A 20033-nucleotide genomic window follows, 5' to 3' on the forward strand; every position below is an offset into this window, starting at 1 on the left:
ATTATTTTCCCAAAGCATACCCAAAAGAAGCTGACTTGACTCCTTTGGATATGATTTGACTATGGACCTTGATGTGAATTTAAGCACCATAGCCTAGAGAACAAGCTTTCTATTAAGGCCCAATTCATGTTACCATCCAAGGCCACTCTTCAGTGTAACGTTAGGTAGAGCTAGGCTCCATATTCTTGGTATATTCTTGGCCACAATTCAAGTAGTCATATCTTGGTGGAGAAACTTGCTATTATGTACATGCCTAAGCCCAGAAAGTAAACATTTATCGAGGCTAATTCTGTACCAAGGGAGTGAAGTCAGTCAAACGGCAATCCTGGCCCCTTTAATTAGTACGTTCTATTCCATTTTTACTATTATTTTTACTTGAAGACATCATGGCAGTATGGCATTTAAGTGAAATGGGAGCTGTGACATAATCTCTTTGACCAAGTTCACAGGCTGTAACTCTTTCTCAATGTTGTGCATGTATAGGGTATTAATTGGTTTTTCTTCTTTCAAGCTGTCAGTCAAATATGAGTAAAGGGTAGCCGTGGTATTTTGCTTACTGCCTTTGAGGCCTAAGTATGAGAAGTTTTGAGGCTATTAATTAATAGAATTTATTGCAGTGGATTTGGCCAATCCTAAGGGAGCTTTATTTCAGCCCTGTTGCGGCCAACCAATAAATCCATTGCTCTTTCCCAAGGTATCAGAGCGTGCCTCTGTAGACTGACAACTGCTTGGCAGGGCCACATAATTCCAGTCATGTTGCAGAACAAGTCCTGTCATTTTTCTTTCTCCCCAAATCATGCTACCATACTTGAAAGTCCCCGTACCATTTCTTTAAGTCTTCATGAGGTGAGAAAGAGAGGGTAGCCCACAGAGGCTACTGAGGCGGGTGTTTATGATGTGTGCACGGCTTGGCTAAACCGCTGATCTCTGGTTCTTGAGGTGAGCCATGATGGAATCGCCACTGGGTCCTGATAACGGCCGTTAACATTCCGGCACTTTCCTCTGGGACTGGGGGACGGTTTGTGCAGCTGAAAGTTCCGGGGTGAGATGAATAAAGCTGCCTAGGCTCACGGGTGACTGGTATTAACCTTTGACCCTAGGTCCCCTGGCGCAGGCATCCTACATGTTAAAGAAGCTTCATAAAATGCTTGACTGCAGAGCCGTTCTTTTAAGAGTCTGTATACACACTCTGGACATAATTTTTATTCTCTCAAATTGTGCTAAGTGAACATGTCATCACTGAGCATGTACTATCTGCACTTCCACGTTTGACATGCAGAAATGTTTATTTGGGCTTTTATATCACAGCTAGAGACAGACCACTCCCTTCATCCGGACTTGGAACGCCAATTCTGCTATCGCATTCCACATTCTTACCACTTAAACCAACATCTGCCATTCCTAATGACGGGGGGGGTGAAAAGTAATATACGAAATGACCGTCTTTGACTTTCATTTATGATAAATAATGTCTGCATGCAAGAAAAAACCCTATCCCGCCGTCTAGTATTCATAGCTCACAATTAATCTCAACAGCTGAATCTTAACATGTCATAGTGGTGGTAGATGTGGCTAAATTGCAGCTGACACATTTATGTATCCCTCTCGCTGAGCTGGCCAAATAGTTGCAGTGTCCACTGGTTACCTATTGTTGGGGGTGGGCAGATTGCCATGCGAGCGCTGTGTGTTGTAATAGGGAACTGGATTAATGGCCTGTTGGGACTTGAGGACATGCTGTTTATTTTCTTAATTGCCTGGAGTTAGTGCTTGAGGGGGGGGGGGGGGGGGGTGCAGGCAGGTGGCGGTGGAAAGGAAAGAGTGAGAGTGAGAGAGTGATGGATAGAGACAGAGAGAGAGAGAAAGTATATTTTTGCATTAGTGAGTGAAGTTGGACATGCTCCTGAGAAATAGACAGTAATTTCTGAGCCCTGGTTCTTCTCAAAACCATAGTAAATTCTGAGAGAGAAATGCAAGCAAACTTCTCCTGAGTAGAGGTCTACCATCTCCAGTTTGACACTGATTAAAGATGAGAGCTGCAGTGCAGTAGGTCTAAACTGTGCTGACTCACTCTCCTGACATCCTTTCAAAGTAGTAAATGGTATGCCTTGGATAGGGCAGGCCATCAAGAAAAATAAGAAAAAGACCTGAGATCTGTCAAGGACACCCATAGCAGCATATACTATACCAATGGGTGTAGTTACAGTAGAATTATGGGCATTGGTTTGGTATGACTGAGACAACATCCTCTATAAACTCACTAACTTCCGTCAAAAGCTCAGCAAGACTCCCACTTCCTTTGGACAGCTACTAGACATCATACATCATCCACAGCAAGGAATGCAACTGGCTGTACTGTAGAGAAGGGGAAGAGATCAGATCAGCTTGATGGCCAGTCAGGCCCTGGGAGACAGGAAATCATCATTTGTGATGATGGGGATGTCACCTCTGTGCAAAATCAGTCAACAGGGTAACATCTGCACAATACACAGAGGTGGGAAGGCTGCTTACTTAACAGCAGAGCAATGTGATGGAAAGAGTCTGTGAGAGCCTTTCATCTGAAATGGACACTCATGGCTGTGGTCTCTTGCCTTGGCCACCAGCAATATATTGAGGCTTGATGCGTTACGCCTGCCAGGTCTGTGCTGTAATCCAGACACAGTTCTCCAAAAATATCTGTTGAAATTATCAGTGTTTTTCCCCCTCCGGAGCTTACAAGGGAAATTGCTTTTTTTTTAAAGGCCGGGATGTATATGCAAACACACACATACATACCCACACACACACACACACACACACACACACACACACACACGCGCGCAAACACACACACGCACAACCACAAGCACAGCAAATCCTTACTGGTGTTGCCAAAGGCGTAATGATTAATGTCCCTTTCTGTCTGTGTTCCCGCCACAACAGCTACACTTTTCTGGACATCCAGCTACCATGTCTAAGAATCAGCCATAGGCCTGGCTCAGATGACAATACTGTCTGGACATGGGTATTTTCAGGAACAACAAAAAAAAAAGAAATACTGTCCCTTTCTCTCATAGCCTAAAGGTTTAACTACATTCCTCTTCACCAGGGACAGGCTGAGGGGAACAAGCTGCCTTGGCAGCTGACTGCATACTTTCAACTCTTTTTAAAATATTTTTTTGTCTTGCTCTCTGCTTCAGGTTGAGCCAAAGAGATCCTGATGCAGCACCTTGTCGAATGAAAGGTAACTGTGGCGTGATCTGAGGCTTGGTGACAGGAACGTTAGTCTGAATATTCCTCTACAGCTTTCTGCTTGGCCACTAATTCCCAGCACTCTACTCTCCCATCTTCCTGCTGGAAAAGCCATCACCCGAAGAGAGGTATCAGGAGAGACGAATGCGTTCGTCAGATTGTAGCAGGTTCTGGTGGAAGCAAATCTTTTAACCCCCCCCAGTTGACCCGGCAATTGAGAGAGCAGAGGGGCTAACCCTGTAAAGTCTATCACCACGCTATCCACGGTACTTCCACATCAATGGGAAACTGCCTTGCAGCCAGTTGTATAACTGTGATGTCATGAAGGCAGTTTGTTCTGATGTCACAAAGGTGACAAGTTCGGGTACGTTCGTAAAATTCAATCTGACAGGCTCTGGATGCTCCGAGAGTGTGAAGCTCTGATTAAATACACAACAATTCCGAATTTACGAACGGTTAAGTGTGATCCAAGCGCTCTGAGTGGCAATTTACGAACGCATCCTATATGTCACGAAGGTGGTTTCTTGATGCTTAAACAATTGATTATGAAATACTGATTGTTATGATTATCCTGACTTATTTTGGACATTTCGATGTATGGTTTAAACATCAATACTATTTGGACATAGAACAGACCATGGAACACCTGGAAGAGATGTCTGTGCACTTTGCTGACTCTGATCCATACTCATAACTCAATGTCTTGTTTTGAAACATACAGTGCGGACAAACGTCAAAATGACTGGTGATATTCACTTGCCAGTGAAAGAAACTCTCAAATCCACATCCCCCTCCCATATTTGATTCTGTTTATACATATTGCAAGACACTTAAGAGAGCCTACATTGCGTCAAGGTTTGTTTTTATTTTCCTTTTAAAAAGAAATTGCAGATGTTGTCACTTACTACTCTCATGGAAAATGACCCTCCCTCGCTGAAGAAAGTCTGGCCCTGCCAAGGAGAGGTGGCCAAGTCTCAAAACAGATGTTTACTGTTTTTCTTAGGATGATTTGTTCTCTGCTTCATATTGATCCCCATCCAACCATAACTGCACTCCTGTAGACTGAGTGCGGCGTAACAAAATGGGGCGATGAACCGGTTTCCTCTGTGGCTCAGACCAGGTGACTAAGTGTATGTGCTACTGCTGGGAGATTTGATGTCCCTCTGTGTGTATATGTGTTTCAGTCTGTGCGTGCACTTGGCATCTTTGTTATTTGTAAATGTGTGTGTGGGAGAGAGTGAGCGCGTATACGAATGAAAACTTGATGGTGTATGTGAATGTGTTGTGTGAGAGATGAGCGATATGAGATCTTATGTGTGTGGACGCTGGACATGTGTCATGTGTGTGTGTTGGTGAGTGTGTGTGTTGGAGATGGAGAGCCAGGAGAGAGAGAGTGAGAGTATGTGAAAGAAAGCTAGACTGTGTGTGTAATCTGTGCGTGTGCGTTTGTGTGTGCGTAAGAAAATGGAGCGGGCTGTCTCCTCCATCTGCTCAGCGGTGGAGGAGTCAAGGCAGCCTTTCGCATGGCTCCGCGCTCCCCTCGTGGAGTCCCCACAGAAGCCATTAAACGGCGTGGCTAGTGGAATAATGTGTTTGGCTTGGCCGGCAGGCAGTGGCAGGTGCTGCAGAGGCCCCTGTGCTGTTCTACTGCTCACCCCACCCTTTGATCCGTCCCCCGGAGCAGCCCAGCCCAGCGTAGCGCTCCTCAACCAGGGCCGGCCTTGTCAGCGCATCCACTGAAGTCCACAGAAACCCCCTTTACAAAACCACTGACGGGGCACACAACTGCGCTGCGACTACAGAGCAGGGGCATATCATATGTACCAGGCTCCCCAGTGGCTCATGTCTAAAAGCCACTTAGCTAGAAATAGTGGAGTTGTGGGAGCAATTTTTAAAACAGCAAAGGATATTCAGTCATGGATAAATGCTTATGCTAAAATTCAGTTTGTGCAGAACGTGTCGATGAAATGTGCTGTTTAGAGTTTGGAGATTAAAATGCAACCGAAACAAAACAAATGTTTTTGTTAAGACTGAAATCTGTGCCAGTGTGACCTGAGGAGACACTAACTGGTAACTGTTTGTGTGACTCCTCTCCTCTCCTCCTCGTGATTTCCCGACAGTGGTCTGTGTCTAATTAAGCCAAACACTAACAGATAAGGATCGCTCTCCTACGGCCGGGGCGTGTGATGTGACGCACGATGAGCCATCATCACTGGCAGACGTTACATCATCCCCATCGGATCAGGCCCCGGAAACCGTCATCTACACAGGATGCGACAACGACAGGGAAAGCAGAGATCCGGTGGCTATACAGTAGATGGCGTGGTCGTGTGAGCTGGCCTCTCTGGACATGATAATAGCACGTGGCTATTGAGAGTGTGGTGCTGGCGAGGCAGATGGAGCACAGGCGGGCGGGCGGGCGGGCGGGCGGGCGGAATCTTTGCGTGACGTGACTAATGCTGCTTTGAATTCCCGGCCCCCTCTGCCTCAAGGTAAAGTCATTAAGGCCGTAGCAACGCAGCCCACTAGGGTTCAGAGCGGGATATGATGAAAACTAAAGCACAGGACTGCAAGGCAGAGAGAGAGAGAGAGAGAGAGAGAGAGAGAGAGAGAGAGAGAGAAAGAGGGAGAGATTGGACAGAAGGGGACCTTTGTGTGTGTGTGTGTATGTGTGTGACAGTGAAAAAGAAACAGACAGAGGAAAAGAGGCCCAATGAGAGTGCGAGAGATAATAGCATTGAGAAGACAGACGGAGAGAACAAAGCGGAAAAAGACAGAGGGAAGAGGAAAAGTAGAAAAAGGAGAAATTGGGCAGAGCATTCCTCTGCCAGGCCTCCTCACAGCACACGGGATAAGATAGCAACTCAGACAGGGATGTCAGCTGGAGCTGCTCCAGTCATTCATGCACACACACACATGCACACACACACACACACACACACACACACACACACACACACACACACACACACACATATATACAGTACACACACACACACACACACACACACACACAGGCACACAATGACACACAGACACATTCTCACACAATGTGCGTGTTCCTAACTATAGATGGTTGCCATCTGTGGTTCCCTTCTCACACAGCATGGTTGGTGGACAGGCAGGGCGAAACAAGGACAGCCGGCTTTCCTGAATGGGACAATCCTTCATCTCTGTCTCTCAGCTGATTGATTTGTGAGTTTTCGGGGTCTGTGTCGAACAGGATATTAGATTCACCCTGGAAATCCCACCCCCGATCAACCCTGGAAAAACCATTGGTCAGGTCATAGTGACCCAGCACCTGGACAAAAGGGCGTCCAAAAAAAAAAAAAAAAAAAAAAAAAAAAGAGGTCAGAAGATTCACCCAGCTCCAAAAAGTCCACTGAAAAACAGCATGAGAGCGTCCCAGCATTGGACGTGAGCGCTCATCACCCTACAATTTATAACTCCTCTGTGTCACCATGCAAACGGATGATGAGAAGAGGAAAAAACACATAAAACAAAAGATTAAAAAGATAAAATAAATAAAAAATAAATGACAGGGGTGCAGCCTGGGAAAGGCTCCCAGCATAATGTATAGTGTGTGCTGCTGGACAACCCACAGTGGCGAGGCTGCCAGCAGTGAGAGGTTAATGGAAGCGGATGAGGAGAATACGGCGCTCCGCGGTCCACAGACCATGATCCGTGTGATCTGCTGTGACCACAGACAGGAACTCCCGAGGCTGGAGACCTCTCTTTGGTTCCTGCTACATCGCTCACCAGGGCTAAAAAGCAGAGCACAACAGAGCCAGAGCTGGGCCCGGCCCAGTCCAACGAAACTCAGAACCTCACTGACCAGAACAGTACACAGAGAGGATGGGCCTCCAGGCTCTCTGAATCATCCTTTATAATGTGTCCTATTACATCTCTGCTCTCTGAGTTATCGCCTTAAATCAATATGCCCACAAAGAGCAATAAATAACTGATAAAATAGCTTTGATAGGTTTCCCATGACTGCTTGCCGATAGATTTAGGCCCAGAATTTCTTCCATTGGACAGTGTAAAAATGGATGCATTACATATCAAGGCAAGGCAAATTCAAAGGACCAGTTGGCACCATGTTCAATGGTCAGTTGAGGAAAGGTAAAGAGATTGGGGTTTTTTGCGCTCTTTCTTTTTTGACTGCAGTCTCCTCAACAAGAACATGATTCTGTCCAGAGCTCCTTTTCGGTCCCAATATTGTTACGCAACTTCACATAAATTAAGTTTCTCAACTGGAACCAATGTATTTCCCATTCACAGTCCACCTGGAAAATTAGCACTATCCTGAGCATGGGATAATGTGAGTGCTTTTTACTAACTGTTCACATTGGTAGGACATTGAACAGATCAGGAAAGAATTATTTGGATGACATCCATCTGTAAATTACACACAGTGTTCAGAGGCACTCAAAGCCACCCAAACATCATCTCAAGCTTTCATCTGAGCGTATTTAAAGTTGTTTGCTGAAATCAAACTAAGATTATTACCCAGTCTGGTAAAGCATTAATAGACTAGCTCTAGACACAGCTGTGATGCTGTTTCCTCAACAAAGCAAACACAATGTATTTATTTCTATTACAGTATGCCGAAGCATGTTATTGTCTGTCTTTGCATTTATGCAATGTTTTTTCCAGCAGACTACACATGTGATTTAAGATTCTGTCTGTGCAAACAAGAATATTTATGTTCACCATCTCATGCACTTTTTCCCCATTGTCATTCCCGATCGCTCCTGAATACCGACACAAAGAAATTGCTGAGAGATTTCCTGGAGAGAAGAGATAACCTGATAGCCTGACAGACACATGCAACAATAACGCCCTCCCGTGCCTCCCCTTACACGGGCAGGTCCAGTTATTGCACTGTCCTCACAAGGTTACGACAGGGCAGTTGAAAAAGAGAAAAATAATGTATAAATAGTACCTCGACTTAATGGGGGAAAATCCATGAAGGAATGCTGCTGGCAGTCGCTCCAGACATTCCTTGCCCCCCAGACGACAGTAAGCAGTGGGCCACAGTGGTGGCGAAGTCGTATGCGATGACAAGCCATTCTCCCCGTGCTCTGTGGCCATTGTTCTGCTTTTGATTGACTGAGGAAGGCATTTGTTGTTGCTGGACCTTATCTGTGTTTTTGTGGGACTCAGCCCTTGGTCCAGGCCAATGAAAAACAGCCTTACGGCATACACCTCCGAGCTACAGTATGTGGACCTGAACAGACCATGGCAATGTTACATGGTGATCATGGGGGGCATTGCAAAGGTCAAGAGTTAAAAAATGGTTCCCTGTGTTAAAGAGGGATTCCATTTTAATCCTCGCTCGTAGACACATCTCCTTTTCTCTATACCCAGGAGCATCCTAGCAAAGTCAGTAATGGTGGAAGACACACTGCTTCATCCCCTCTCCAGTAATCATAAAAAAATCCCTCTTCTATTCATTACTGCGAATAGCTCTATAATCCTTTTCTGCCTCTGCTTTGTGGCTCTCAGGGAGAGCGTTTGCCACTGCCAAAGAATTCATATTACCACCTGCATTACCATCCGCTCCGGGAGCATCCAGCCTCTCCCGCTGTGCTCTAATGCTGGGTTATTAACTGGGCTGCGCACTCAATTGTTCATTGGTGTTTTCATTTGGAGGCGGCTATAATTGAGTGCGATGGCCGTAAAAAAGGCACAATGGGGAGACTAGAGTGGGGACTGAGGAGACGACTCAGAGGGCAGTAATGAAGGCCCCCGAAAATTAATACCTTCCTCATTTTACGGCGCACAATAACCAACTTTTAAAATGTGTGCAAAACAGTGTGTGTGTGTGTGTGTGTTTGTGTGAGTGTCTTTCTTTCTACTCCCCTGCGCGCACACGCACACACAGGCCGCCTTTCTCTCACAAGAGAAAAGCGAACTTTAATTTAGTGAGTTGAAAAGTGCACACTGGGTACTGCCAAAACCCCTGTCAAGCTATCAGCAGTGGCAGTCCACCGAGAGTTTACTGGGCCTGAGAGTGTGAGAGCTCCACAAGCAGGCACACTGGCATATGTGTGTGTCTGTGTGTGTGTGTGTGCGTGCGTGCGCGTGTGTGTGTCTGTGTGTGTATGCATTGAGGAGGAGTGCTGCAGGTGGGACTGGAAGCCTTGGGGTTGGCGGAGAACTCTTTGTTCTTCACTTCAGAGGGAAGGTGATAAAAGTTAGCAAGCGGAGGCCTTCACCGATGCACATGGGCCCTATTACGCACCGCCGATCAGCAAAAGATTGCAATTTCAGATTTTCAGATGGCTAGATGAGGACAACTTTTCCACATCTGTCAAAAGATTAACACGAGCTGCTGCCTTGACATGGAGGTAGCATTTCAGTGGAGTGGAGGCAGGACATATTATGGGCTGCTCCTGTTGTACAGAAGGCCCAGCAGCTGGAGGCATGCTGTGATCAGACATTTCCTAATTGGAGTCCCAACGGTCTCGCCTCCTCGGGCCGAGCAGCAGGCTTTTTCCCTGACGATTTATGTTGGCAGGGAACCATGGTTCTTGACTGGGATCACTATGCTCTTTCCATAACAGGAAGATCACAGTGGCTCCGATAGAGAGGAGACGAAAAACAAGCTCTGGTTCCTGAGTCCGAGCGGTGGCAGGGAGCAAGGCAGGGGTGGTGGTGTGGGGGATGATAAAGTACCCCCGGTTGAGGCCCACATTGCCCTGCACTCATCTTACCGGACAGAGTCTATCTTGGGGGGGGGGGGGGGGGGGTTGAGGGGAGGAAGTGTACACTTCATGGCCACTTCCTGTGCCTGGCCACTGAAAAACGACGGGGGCTTCCCTTTGAGGTCAGCAGCGAGCATCATGGCGGCCCTTTGTTGCAAACAGAATCCATCTATGTCAGTGCTAACCCGCCCCTGATACTCTTTCAACCTGGCACGACTTTGATACCGTTCCAACATCAGTTTCCCCGGCACACGGTTCAGCTGCTGTGTCAGTTCATGGAACATGATTGCCTATGGTGCGTGCGTCTTAAAATAAATACGGGACTTCTATAATAAAAATTTACCACAGGAGTAAAATAAGAACATTCCTCTGATGAGTAGGAATAAACCTAACAAACCAGGGCTATGGTTCAGTACAAGAGCCGAGGCTGAAGACCTCAGACACTGAAAATATATTGGTTAATCTTTGTAAGCTTTTGTTACTTTCACATGGCAAATGCCAGGCCATCACCAGTGCAGTATTATTTGTTTAAAGCTGTGCTTATGTTATGTCTGTGTGTATGATAAATAGTGTATGGATGTTATGGCTACTGTGTGATGTCTATTCACTTGTACAGCTTAACGTAAACGTGGTGTCTTGGTCTTGGCGTCTCACTGTATTTCTAAGCCTTATTGTAAAAGATACTGATTGATTGTTGAGTAGCTTGGGGAAATAAAAGGAGTTTAAATCACACACTCGTGAAAACTTCACATGCGGGGACTTTTATTGTTGACCTTTCTGTTCGTGCCGGGGTCTATTTTTTCTTACTCAAACTCTTGGACAAAAATAAATAGGGTGAGATAAAAGGTGGCTTTGTCGGAGGGGGTGGGTCGCTCTTCCGGATTGTCACTCCTCGTTAGGCGCTGATGCCTGTGTGGATTTCACCAGCTGTGCCCCCGGCCAAGGTGGTGTATGTGTGAGCCACGTCCGCCATTGGGGCTTCGCCTCAAAACATCTGCTGGCCTTGTCCCTGCGCCCGCACTGGTCACCCGCACACGTGCCAACCAGCACGCCGCCCTGGCGCACTCCGGTTAGCCACCAAGTGTAGCACGACATGTTCTGACGAGAGACAGAGCAAGAGGGGTGAGCGAGACATTTCGCTTTTTTAAAAATCAGGGTTCACGGCACAAAGTTAAAGGCAGGGCCAGGGCTGCCTTGGCACTCTATATTTCATGACCGCTTTATTGGTGAATATCTGCTGACAAGTTCACCAGTTGCATGGATCAGCCACATGTACTTTTAGCTGAAAAACGACCGGACAAAAAAAAAACACACTGGCAGAAAAACATAAGTCAAAAAATGTTTTTTTTTAGCTTTGCATTTATTTAATTTCTTTTCATAGACATTTCATCTTCCCTTCCTTCTGGTTGTTCTGGAAGTGTCCGTGAGTAGAGGTTCCTGGTTGCTTTCTTGTTGCTATAGGGCTTTTAAAAAATATTTGTTCTGTCACACTCCAAAGGCATCAATCACTTTTATAAGACACAAGAAATGTGCCACAAAGCTCTCCATCCATCTTTTTATTCATGTGTCCATTCATCTATCTCTCATTTGGTCAGTTTAGAATTCCTCTTTTCACTCTACTGTCCAATGATAGCTCTCCATATGCACGTTTTTCTTTCCCATGCTTGTTCAGCACACATATACGACACAATGGAGCAAAGAGAGGATGCTGACACAAGTCGACCTTTGGCAGTTCAGTCAAAAAGGCCAGTTGAACCATCTAGACGTTTTTAGTGCTAGATTGTTGACTGAGTGGTTCGTCATGGACTTTTCTTGGTAAGGAGAGTTTGTTTGACAACACTTGGTGAATGAGGTGTCCAATATCTTGACCAGTCATGTTAAATAACCAATCAACTGCACAACATCTCTGAAATCCATCAGTCTCTATTTGCTGAATGACATTTCTGTACAACAGACCTTTGAATAAACCTTATTTTTCTATGCAATGGAGGGTGAGTGAATATACTTCAACACCCTTGGGCATGATAAAAATAAAAATGTTCAGTGTGTAAGAGCTCACAGCCAAGAAACCGTCACAGCTTTGCTTGTCTGGACATTTGCACACAGCTTCCAGGTGAGAGATTCATAATTTAATTGGTCATAAAAGTGACAGATTTAACACAAGACACTGTGGAATCGTTCTGGCTGTATAAAAAAAGTGCGATAAGGGCTCTTTGAATGAAATATATAGATCTACATATCATAGAGGCATTTCAACACTGTCTAAAATGAGAGTATAAAAAATATCTGGTCAGACTGATAGACAGAGAGAGGGACAGAAAGAGGGCGGGAGGGAGAGAGGGAATGAAAGAAGCAATGGCCATAGAAAGAAAAAGGCTCAGAGGTGGCCAGAGGGGAAAAAGAGAGACAGTTAGACAGCCAAGAGAGGAAAAAAAAATACAGAGAAAGAAAGACAGCCACACAGGGAGACAGCCTGTCAGAGGCCGAGAAAGAGATATGAGGAGGCAGAAAGAGACAGCCACACACAACGAAAGTAGAGAGAGAGAGAGTACAAGTACAAGAGAGAGTATCCAGAGAAAGACAGGGAGTGAGAGAAACAGAGAATGTCCAAAGAGAGTGTGTAAGAGAGAGTGACTGAAGGAGAGAAATGGTACAGACAGACACCCAAAGACCAAGAGTGGGAGAGCAAAAGAGGGAGCAGGAAAGAGAGATGCTCAAACAAAGGAGCCAGAAAACAGGTACGATGAAGAGGGATGATGGGTGGCCTGAGATGACGTGTGTGAGTGTGCAACGTGTGAGCATGTGAAACAAACAACCCCTCTGTGCTGAGGGCATCAGAAATAGATAATGGACCCTGATTTCAATGACGGACATAGTGTCAGTCGATGAGCAAAGTGTCTCATGGGCAAACTAAAGCCATCCTGTGGCACATGGGAGAATTGAACTGACCCATCAATGTATGTGCTTAGGATCTGGCTCCTGGTATTAAATTAGCAAATACTTTGTCCAGTTATTCAATTAGCTTTAGGTGGACTTAACACTTCGCCCGTCTTTTGAAAGAAAGAGAGTTACAGAAATGGGGGTATTAGAAGCGGGCAACATGGAACATGGCGAGGTCCATCTTCATCAGAAGGTGGCAAACTTGGCGAGGTCCTTTTTCATCTCTCCGTACTGGGCGCTGAGGCGACCCACGGCCTTGGCGTGCTCCTCGTCCACCTCCTCTTTCAGAATGGCCTGCTGCTTCAGGAACTCCTCCCAGTCCGCTTTACGGCGCTCCAGACACACCTGCATCTGGGTGCTCTGACACGCACACATATACATACACACACACATGCGTGCACACACGCACACACACACACACACACACACACACACACACACACACACACACACACACACAAATAACCAGCTGTTTCTCTCCACAGTCCATCAATAGACTGAGAATGGACCACTTTTGATAAAACTGTGTTTAACATTTGGTCTTGCATCATGTAAGATCAGGAGATAATATGGATAGAGGAAGAATCATACTACTGTAACTTTCTACAAATTAATAGTTATTTTCACTATCAAAATATTTTAATGATACTCCCAAACAGCCCTATTATTTACAGTCTCAGAATGGCTGCTCTTAATGGGACTTACTGTTTCTCGCCACACAGTCCCCACCATTTCTCAGGCCAGATTATAGGATTTACACTAGCATTGCCTCAAACAGAACTGGATCAGCTGCCTGGCATGCTGTTCGGTTACCTGCTGTGCCTCTAGCTCCCTCTGCTGGATTCTTTGAGCCATGTGATTAGCTGCCTCCACTATCATGGAAGAAAGAACAGCACATCAGAATCTCCAGGTACAGAATAAACAAGACTATTCACATATCTATCAGTCACATCCAATCAATATGTTCAGATTAGCATGCATGTACACAAATGAGTAAAATACAGAGATCATCTGGTCATCTTTACAGCATCAATACAACCACATTTCACCGCATTTAGATTTGGAATAACTTCAGTAAAAAATGACTTTTCATGTATTTAATTATGCGAATAGTAGCATATATTTCTCAACTACTTTGCCATTAGTGTCTACTACTTGACAGCAGTGAGAGAGACATATGAGACCGAGGATAACTATATAACTTATATATCACTATATAACTATCATTCACTGTGGATAACAAGTTCTTGTAAGTGACGATATGTGACTGTATTGGCATCGGTGACTGTCAGCTCTTCTCCTAGGTTTGTAAAGAAGACTAATTAGGAAGATGCTCACATCTTGTTAGAGCCTGCAGCAGGTTCTGGTGCATGGCTTCTGAACAGTTAGGCAGAGCTTGTTCATTGGTTTCCGCAACCATTTTGTTGAGGTTCTCCAACAGACGGCACTCCCGAAATCCACGTTTCTCCTACATAAATGACCATAGGAGATGGATTTTCATATCATAGGTTTATAATGACGCTTCATTTACTTACTGACTTAATACGTTTCATGCGAAATTAACGGAACCAAGCCAGGTTGGGTTCTCACCTCAAATTCTTTCACAAAGTACCGTATTTCCCCTTGGATGATTGGTCTGTGATCTATCAGCCTGGACTGGATGTCTCCCACATCTACAAGGACATTAAACATTGCTATTACAAAAACACCCAATGTTCTAACATTTGGAGATAAGTGTGCTATAGACAATTTCCAGTACCAGTTGTTAATGTTAGATATGACAACTACTTTGAGAAACATAGGCTGTATCATCACTTAAGTTACATACTTACATATACCCTTTAAATATTTTTTGCATGTTATTCTTTCACACAAACATACAGGCATTTGTGGGCGCTGTTGGGAGGTAACCAGGCAAGGTATGCCATGCTATTGGAGGTGCAAACAAATGCTGCATCGCCATTGAGATCACATAGAAACTTCTGGCTTCTGGCTCCTTGGCTATCAATTTGGTAACTATAAGGGACTATTTAAAGTCTGTAGAACACTAAACATATCGGAGGTGTCAGATGTTGAGTTACTCCAGTCTAGAGTTTTTGACGTTAATCACTCCTATGATGTATTGCTATTGTCTAGCCAAAGTAAGTGCCTGTTATCTGATGGCCAAATTAACCAAAACTCAGATATTGATTGCAGATCCAAGTGGTCTGTGACGTAAGCTTGTGTGAAAGAATTGGCTTTGCACCTGTCCTGAAATATGATAGACTAATTCTCTCAAGGTCTGGGAAATTAGCAGACTTCAGGCTTTCCTGACAGCATGTTCAATACAAAAATTAAGTGACACTTTCAAATACAGACAGGCAACCTGTCAGAGATGGCAAATTTCTAGCTGCATGATCCCCGTCGGTAAATGTCTAGCCTGTGCTATCCGTCTCTTTATCAGGCACTGCAAACCAAGTCCACAGCTCAGATAGTGAATTCACTCAGATAGTGAATTCAACGTTTACGATGCTGTAGATGTCAAGTTAATGTGTGCATAGCTTAGGTGCTGTGGCATGTCCAGTGATTAGCCTATATTTCAGTCTTTTGGTGAAATGATCTATAGATCATTCCATCAAAAGACTGAAATAAACCTTTTTGCAAAGTGGAACGACAGTCTGTGCTAGTGTCAAACTTACCTTTCACAATTTTCTCCATTGTCATGAACAAGGTTTAATTACAAGCTTACAAACTCTAAACAGCGAACCAAACTTAGCTAGTTACGCTAGTTAGCTACATATAGATGAATATTCGATCATTTGTTTCACTAAGGCAATGACGAGAGTATCATACATAAAAAAAATATTTGCTAGTTTGAAAGCAATATGTCATATTCTGTAAGCAATATTAAAAACGGACAAAGTAAGCTACTAAATTGAAGTCACCAGACCAATGCAATGCAAAAGCATCTGACAACAACATAAGTGAAGAACTTCCGGTGTTGTTTTGTTACCTTAAAGGGGACGTAGCAAGCTGTGATGCCTGTGTGCGACAGGTACAAGGTAGGCGTTTGAAGCTAATTTATAATGGCCTGACGCAGATTATAGCCATATTTATTTTAGGTATTCTATTGCCTAAATCTTTACGGTCCTATTTCATGACCAAAGGTAGTCGATAGACTACACTAATTGTCATTGACTCTTTGGTACATTTCTCCATGATTTGACGACAATTGCTGGTTTAGACAAATTCTAGGCCTATTTATGCATACTGGCAATTCTAGGCCTACTAAGTGCACTAAGTCAGCATAAATGATGAAATCTTTTTTTATGCACAGCAAATTAGAGTAAATTATTCTAGACAGCAGATGTCAGTATTGTATCATTATTTGCTCTGGTCCAAGGCTAGAGCATTGGCCACTTTTATGGAGAGCATCAGCAACTTTTAATATGGATTCTTTCAGATTTAAACCTAAATAAGTGTCTTGATGAAAGACTACATTCACACATAAATTGATTACAATTAATCTGATATAATTTGTTATAACTTAAGCCTACCATTGCTAAAAACTAGGCTAGCCTAAGTTGTTTAAAGAAACAAAGTGTAGGCTAATTGATTCGCTGTGACATCTGTAGTAGTAATATTGTAGGCTAATGACACAAACAAGAAAAGAGATTGAAAAAAAAAAAAAAACAGAGACACACACACAGTATAATTATTAAAAGAAAGGTAATATTTTTGGAACAAAAACAGCAAAGCATGTAGTTCTAGTAAATGACCACTGGAAGGGGACAGTGTCCACTTGAGACCGCAGAAATGTGCTCTGTTAAAAACCACCCATAAATGAAACCACTGTAAAAAGTTATGTTGATAATATCATTAAATGGTTCAAAAAGTTTGTATAGCAAGTAATAAGTGGTTCTTTAGGTAAAAATACACATTTATTGGTGCTATAAAATGAAATTGTAAATTGTGTACGTACAGCATATGACAGCACCTGGAAATTCGAAGCAAAAGATGTCATTCTTTAGTCTCTTTTTTTCTTGTGTAACAATCAAAGGTTGCCTATTATTGCCTTTAAAGGTTAATATAATTACTGTCAAATAGCTCTTGGGTTTAATGATAAATAGCTGCAGACACACAGCTCTTAAATACAACTCCAAGCAATTGTACCTGCTTTAAACATGTGTACAGGCTATATAAGATGATGACATTAATGTTGTATTGAATGAAAGACTTATTTGAAAAGCAGAAAAAATAGAAGCATAGAATAATGAACCCAAAAGAATAGAATAATGAACCCAAAAATGAACCCAAAATAAAATATAATGTGTTTTCTGCAAAAGGCATGAAATGGCATTGAATTTCTTGATTGAAAACTCCAGGGTCATTATTTATCCTTGACTTTATTTTGAAAAATTAAAAACAATATTTAAAAAATATATTTAACATATTTTAATTCATGGGTATCATGACATGACATAAGTACATATTCTGCTTATTTTAAGTTATAGAAAATATAGAAAATACGCTTACTCTCATTCATGCCTGAGCTAACTAAAGAGTGAAAGTGACATGCTGCATTCACCCAAATCTATTTTACAAGTTGCGCAAAAGTCATCCTAAAATCTATCATATTTTAGTGGTTGTAAATCTTTTAATTCAGTGGAGCATCTGAACATATATGCAATATTCTGTAAATTATGTTCTGTTTCTATTTGTTGTAAAATTATCTGTAAAATGAGTGTATTTATGTTTAAACTCTGGAACTGCTTCTACAGCAGATGCATGCATGGCACTCTGTGGCAGGGCTGGCAAGTAGTTTTAGAACAAAGCTTGCATCGGCATAATGACTTGCCCTCTGTCTGTGTACATCATAGTCTGCTGCATGGCTTTACGTTTCAGGTTGCACAGAGTAGGCTATCGCGTGCTACTGCTCCTGGCATGAGATGTGTAATGTGTAGTGTCTCGCAGGTCCATTATCTGAATTTGGGAAAGAATCATTTGTTGTCCTGTGTTATAACAGATCACCATGACATAAATACAAGATCAAATAAGGACTTTCAGGACAAAGTCTAAAAGTCAGCAAAGTTGATGAGTGTGTTTATATAAAAATATCTTTTAAGGACCTATATTTTTAACTATAATTAATTTTTTTTAAATCAATAATTCTATTCAATTCAAGTATACTATAATCATTTTTATTGTATTTATCTATGACAGATTTGTTTTACTCTAGTAAAAAATAACCTAATTTGATTTCGCATGGTTATTTTGAATGTATGGCTTTTCATAAATTGATTCTTTTTTCATTTGTGGTCACTTAATTTAATTTATTCATGTAAAAAAATATGTTAACATTTATATTATTAGTATCTACACCACAATCCTACAGAGTTTGTATTGGGCATGCATCTGTCCCTGTGTTTGTAGTGTGGGACTGCTGCGTTTGGAGTTGGACATGTAGCGGTGGATGGCAGTGTGGCAGAGCGGTGATGTGAGGCTGTGAAGGAGCTTTGCCCTCGGTGAGCGCTGGCTTGGCTGCGATCCTGGAGCACTTAGTCCTCAGACGCATGGCGAGTGTTCTGTGGGAGGTCTGGTCTCTTTGAGTGGTTTACAAAACATACCCATCGGGCCTTGGAGTGCGGTGGCGGCTTCAAAAATACAACCCCCCACCACCACCACGATTCACCCCCATCCACCCCCCCCCCCCCCACATACACACACACACACACACACACTTCCCCCTCCTCTTCTCCAGCCCCTAACGATGGTGCTCATATTACCCAATGGGTATAATTATTTTGCATTACATTGCTCTCTTTCTCCCTCGCTCCCCCCCCCCTCTCTCTCCATCTCTCTGTGTTTCGCTCTCTCACTCTGTGGCTGGGTCTTGATCTGGTGCCCTTAGAGAAAGCCAGAGGGACCGAGTGGGTCGTTCACAGCAGGCTGAACACCAGTGATGGTGGCTGGGAACAGGTGGGGGTGAAGGGTGGAAGGGAGGTTGGCGGGGCATTACTCACCATCCAGGCCCCTGGCAGGACTGCTCCTCCTGGGGCACGCGCACCAACCTGCCTGCCTGCCCGCTCGCCTCTGTCTCTTACTTCGTTCTCTCTCTCTCTCTCTGTCTCTCTCTTTCTCTCATTTTTCTATCACTTTCTCTTCTTTATTGCTGTTGCTGTGTTGCCCTTCTGTGTGCATGTCTTACTCTCTCTCTCTCTCTACTCTCTCTCTCTCATTATGTGTTCCTCTCTCTCTCTCTCTCTCTCTGCTCTTGGAGTGGAGTCTCTGTGGTCCTCGGCTGCCAGTGAGGCGGGCATCTGTTCCTTGGGCAAGAGAACAGGTCACTCACCCTGACGCCACTTTACCTCCCCTGAGAGCCAGAGGCTACCGCTGCTCTCTCCTCACACGCGGTGTGGGGTCTGCGTGCCTGCCTGTGTGTGTGTGTGTGTGTGTGTGAGAGAGAGAGAGAGAGAGAGAGAGAGAGAGAGAGAGAGAGAGAGAGAAGAGAGTGAGCTTTGACTGGGCTCTTTGGTGGAGTGGCATTCACCTCAGGCCCCTACACACTGGCAGGAGGGAAAGACAGAGATGTCAGGAGAGAGAGAGAGAGAGAGAGAGAGAGAGAGAGAGAGAGAGAGAGAGAGAGAGAGAGAGAGAGAGAGAGAGAGAGAGAGAGAAGGTAACATTCACTGGCTGAAAATCAACATATGTGGTCATCATCACCATTGTCATGCGTGTGTGTGCGCTTTTCTGGAAATCCCTGTTTTTTTCTTCCTGCTGTCGCAACCTTGACAGCGATGTCTCACAATGTTTAAAAGCTCCTTGGGTAGAATAATTGTGTCGTTTACAATTAGCGTTCACAGCGACACACACTCCACAACCTCCCTCCCACTCCCCCCAGAATTTGAGGAGCCGATAATGTTTTGGTGTGTGTGTGTGTGTGTGTATGGAGGTGTGCGTATGTGTGTGTGTGTGTGTGTGTGTATGGAGGTGTGTGTACGTGTGTGTGTGTGTGTGTGTGGGAGGTCTCTGTCCTCATGTGGGGTGTGGCGCGGTGCTGTCATTCCTCTCAGTACTGCTGTCGGCTGGACACAATCAGACCGAGGGAGCGTTTGAACTGATGCCGACAACAGACAGGAGACGAGAGGAGAGTAAAGGATACAGAGAAAGAGAGAG

General features: G+C 44.1%; 1 protein-coding gene across 1 annotated transcript; it reads right to left on the reverse strand.

Annotated features, from left to right (window-relative positions):
• Window positions 1-11478: 11478 nt before the first annotated feature.
• On the reverse strand, window positions 11479-15848 carry bloc1s5 (biogenesis of lysosomal organelles complex-1, subunit 5, muted). Its single transcript, XM_042068087.1, has 5 exons — window positions 15557-15848; window positions 14469-14551; window positions 14217-14346; window positions 13692-13750; window positions 11479-13238 (listed from the first exon to the last, which is right to left on the reverse strand). The coding sequence occupies exons 1-5, from the start codon at window positions 15579-15581 to the stop codon at window positions 13065-13067; spliced, it is 471 nt and encodes a 156-aa protein (XP_041924021.1). The 5' UTR covers window positions 15582-15848; the 3' UTR covers window positions 11479-13064.
• Window positions 15849-20033: the final 4185 nt, after the last annotated feature.

Source organism: Alosa sapidissima, chromosome 17 (assembly GCF_018492685.1).
Source record: "Alosa sapidissima isolate fAloSap1 chromosome 17, fAloSap1.pri, whole genome shotgun sequence".
Taxonomy (NCBI): domain Eukaryota; kingdom Metazoa; phylum Chordata; class Actinopteri; order Clupeiformes; family Clupeidae; genus Alosa; species Alosa sapidissima.

What these genes read in the sequence shown, in the direction of transcription:
- bloc1s5 (XM_042068087.1), bottom strand. Translation starts at nt 15,581, where the DNA reads ATGACAATGGAGAAAATTGTGAAAG. An exon ending in GCTGCAGGCTCTAACAAGAT is followed by an intron (nt 13,751 to 14,216) that starts GTGAGCATCTTC and finishes CTTCCATGATAG; the next exon opens with TGGAGGCAGCTAATCACATG. An exon ending in GGGAGCTAGAGGCACAGCAG is followed by an intron (nt 13,239 to 13,691) that starts GTAACCGAACAG and finishes TGTGCGTGTCAG; the next exon opens with AGCACCCAGATGCAGGTGTG.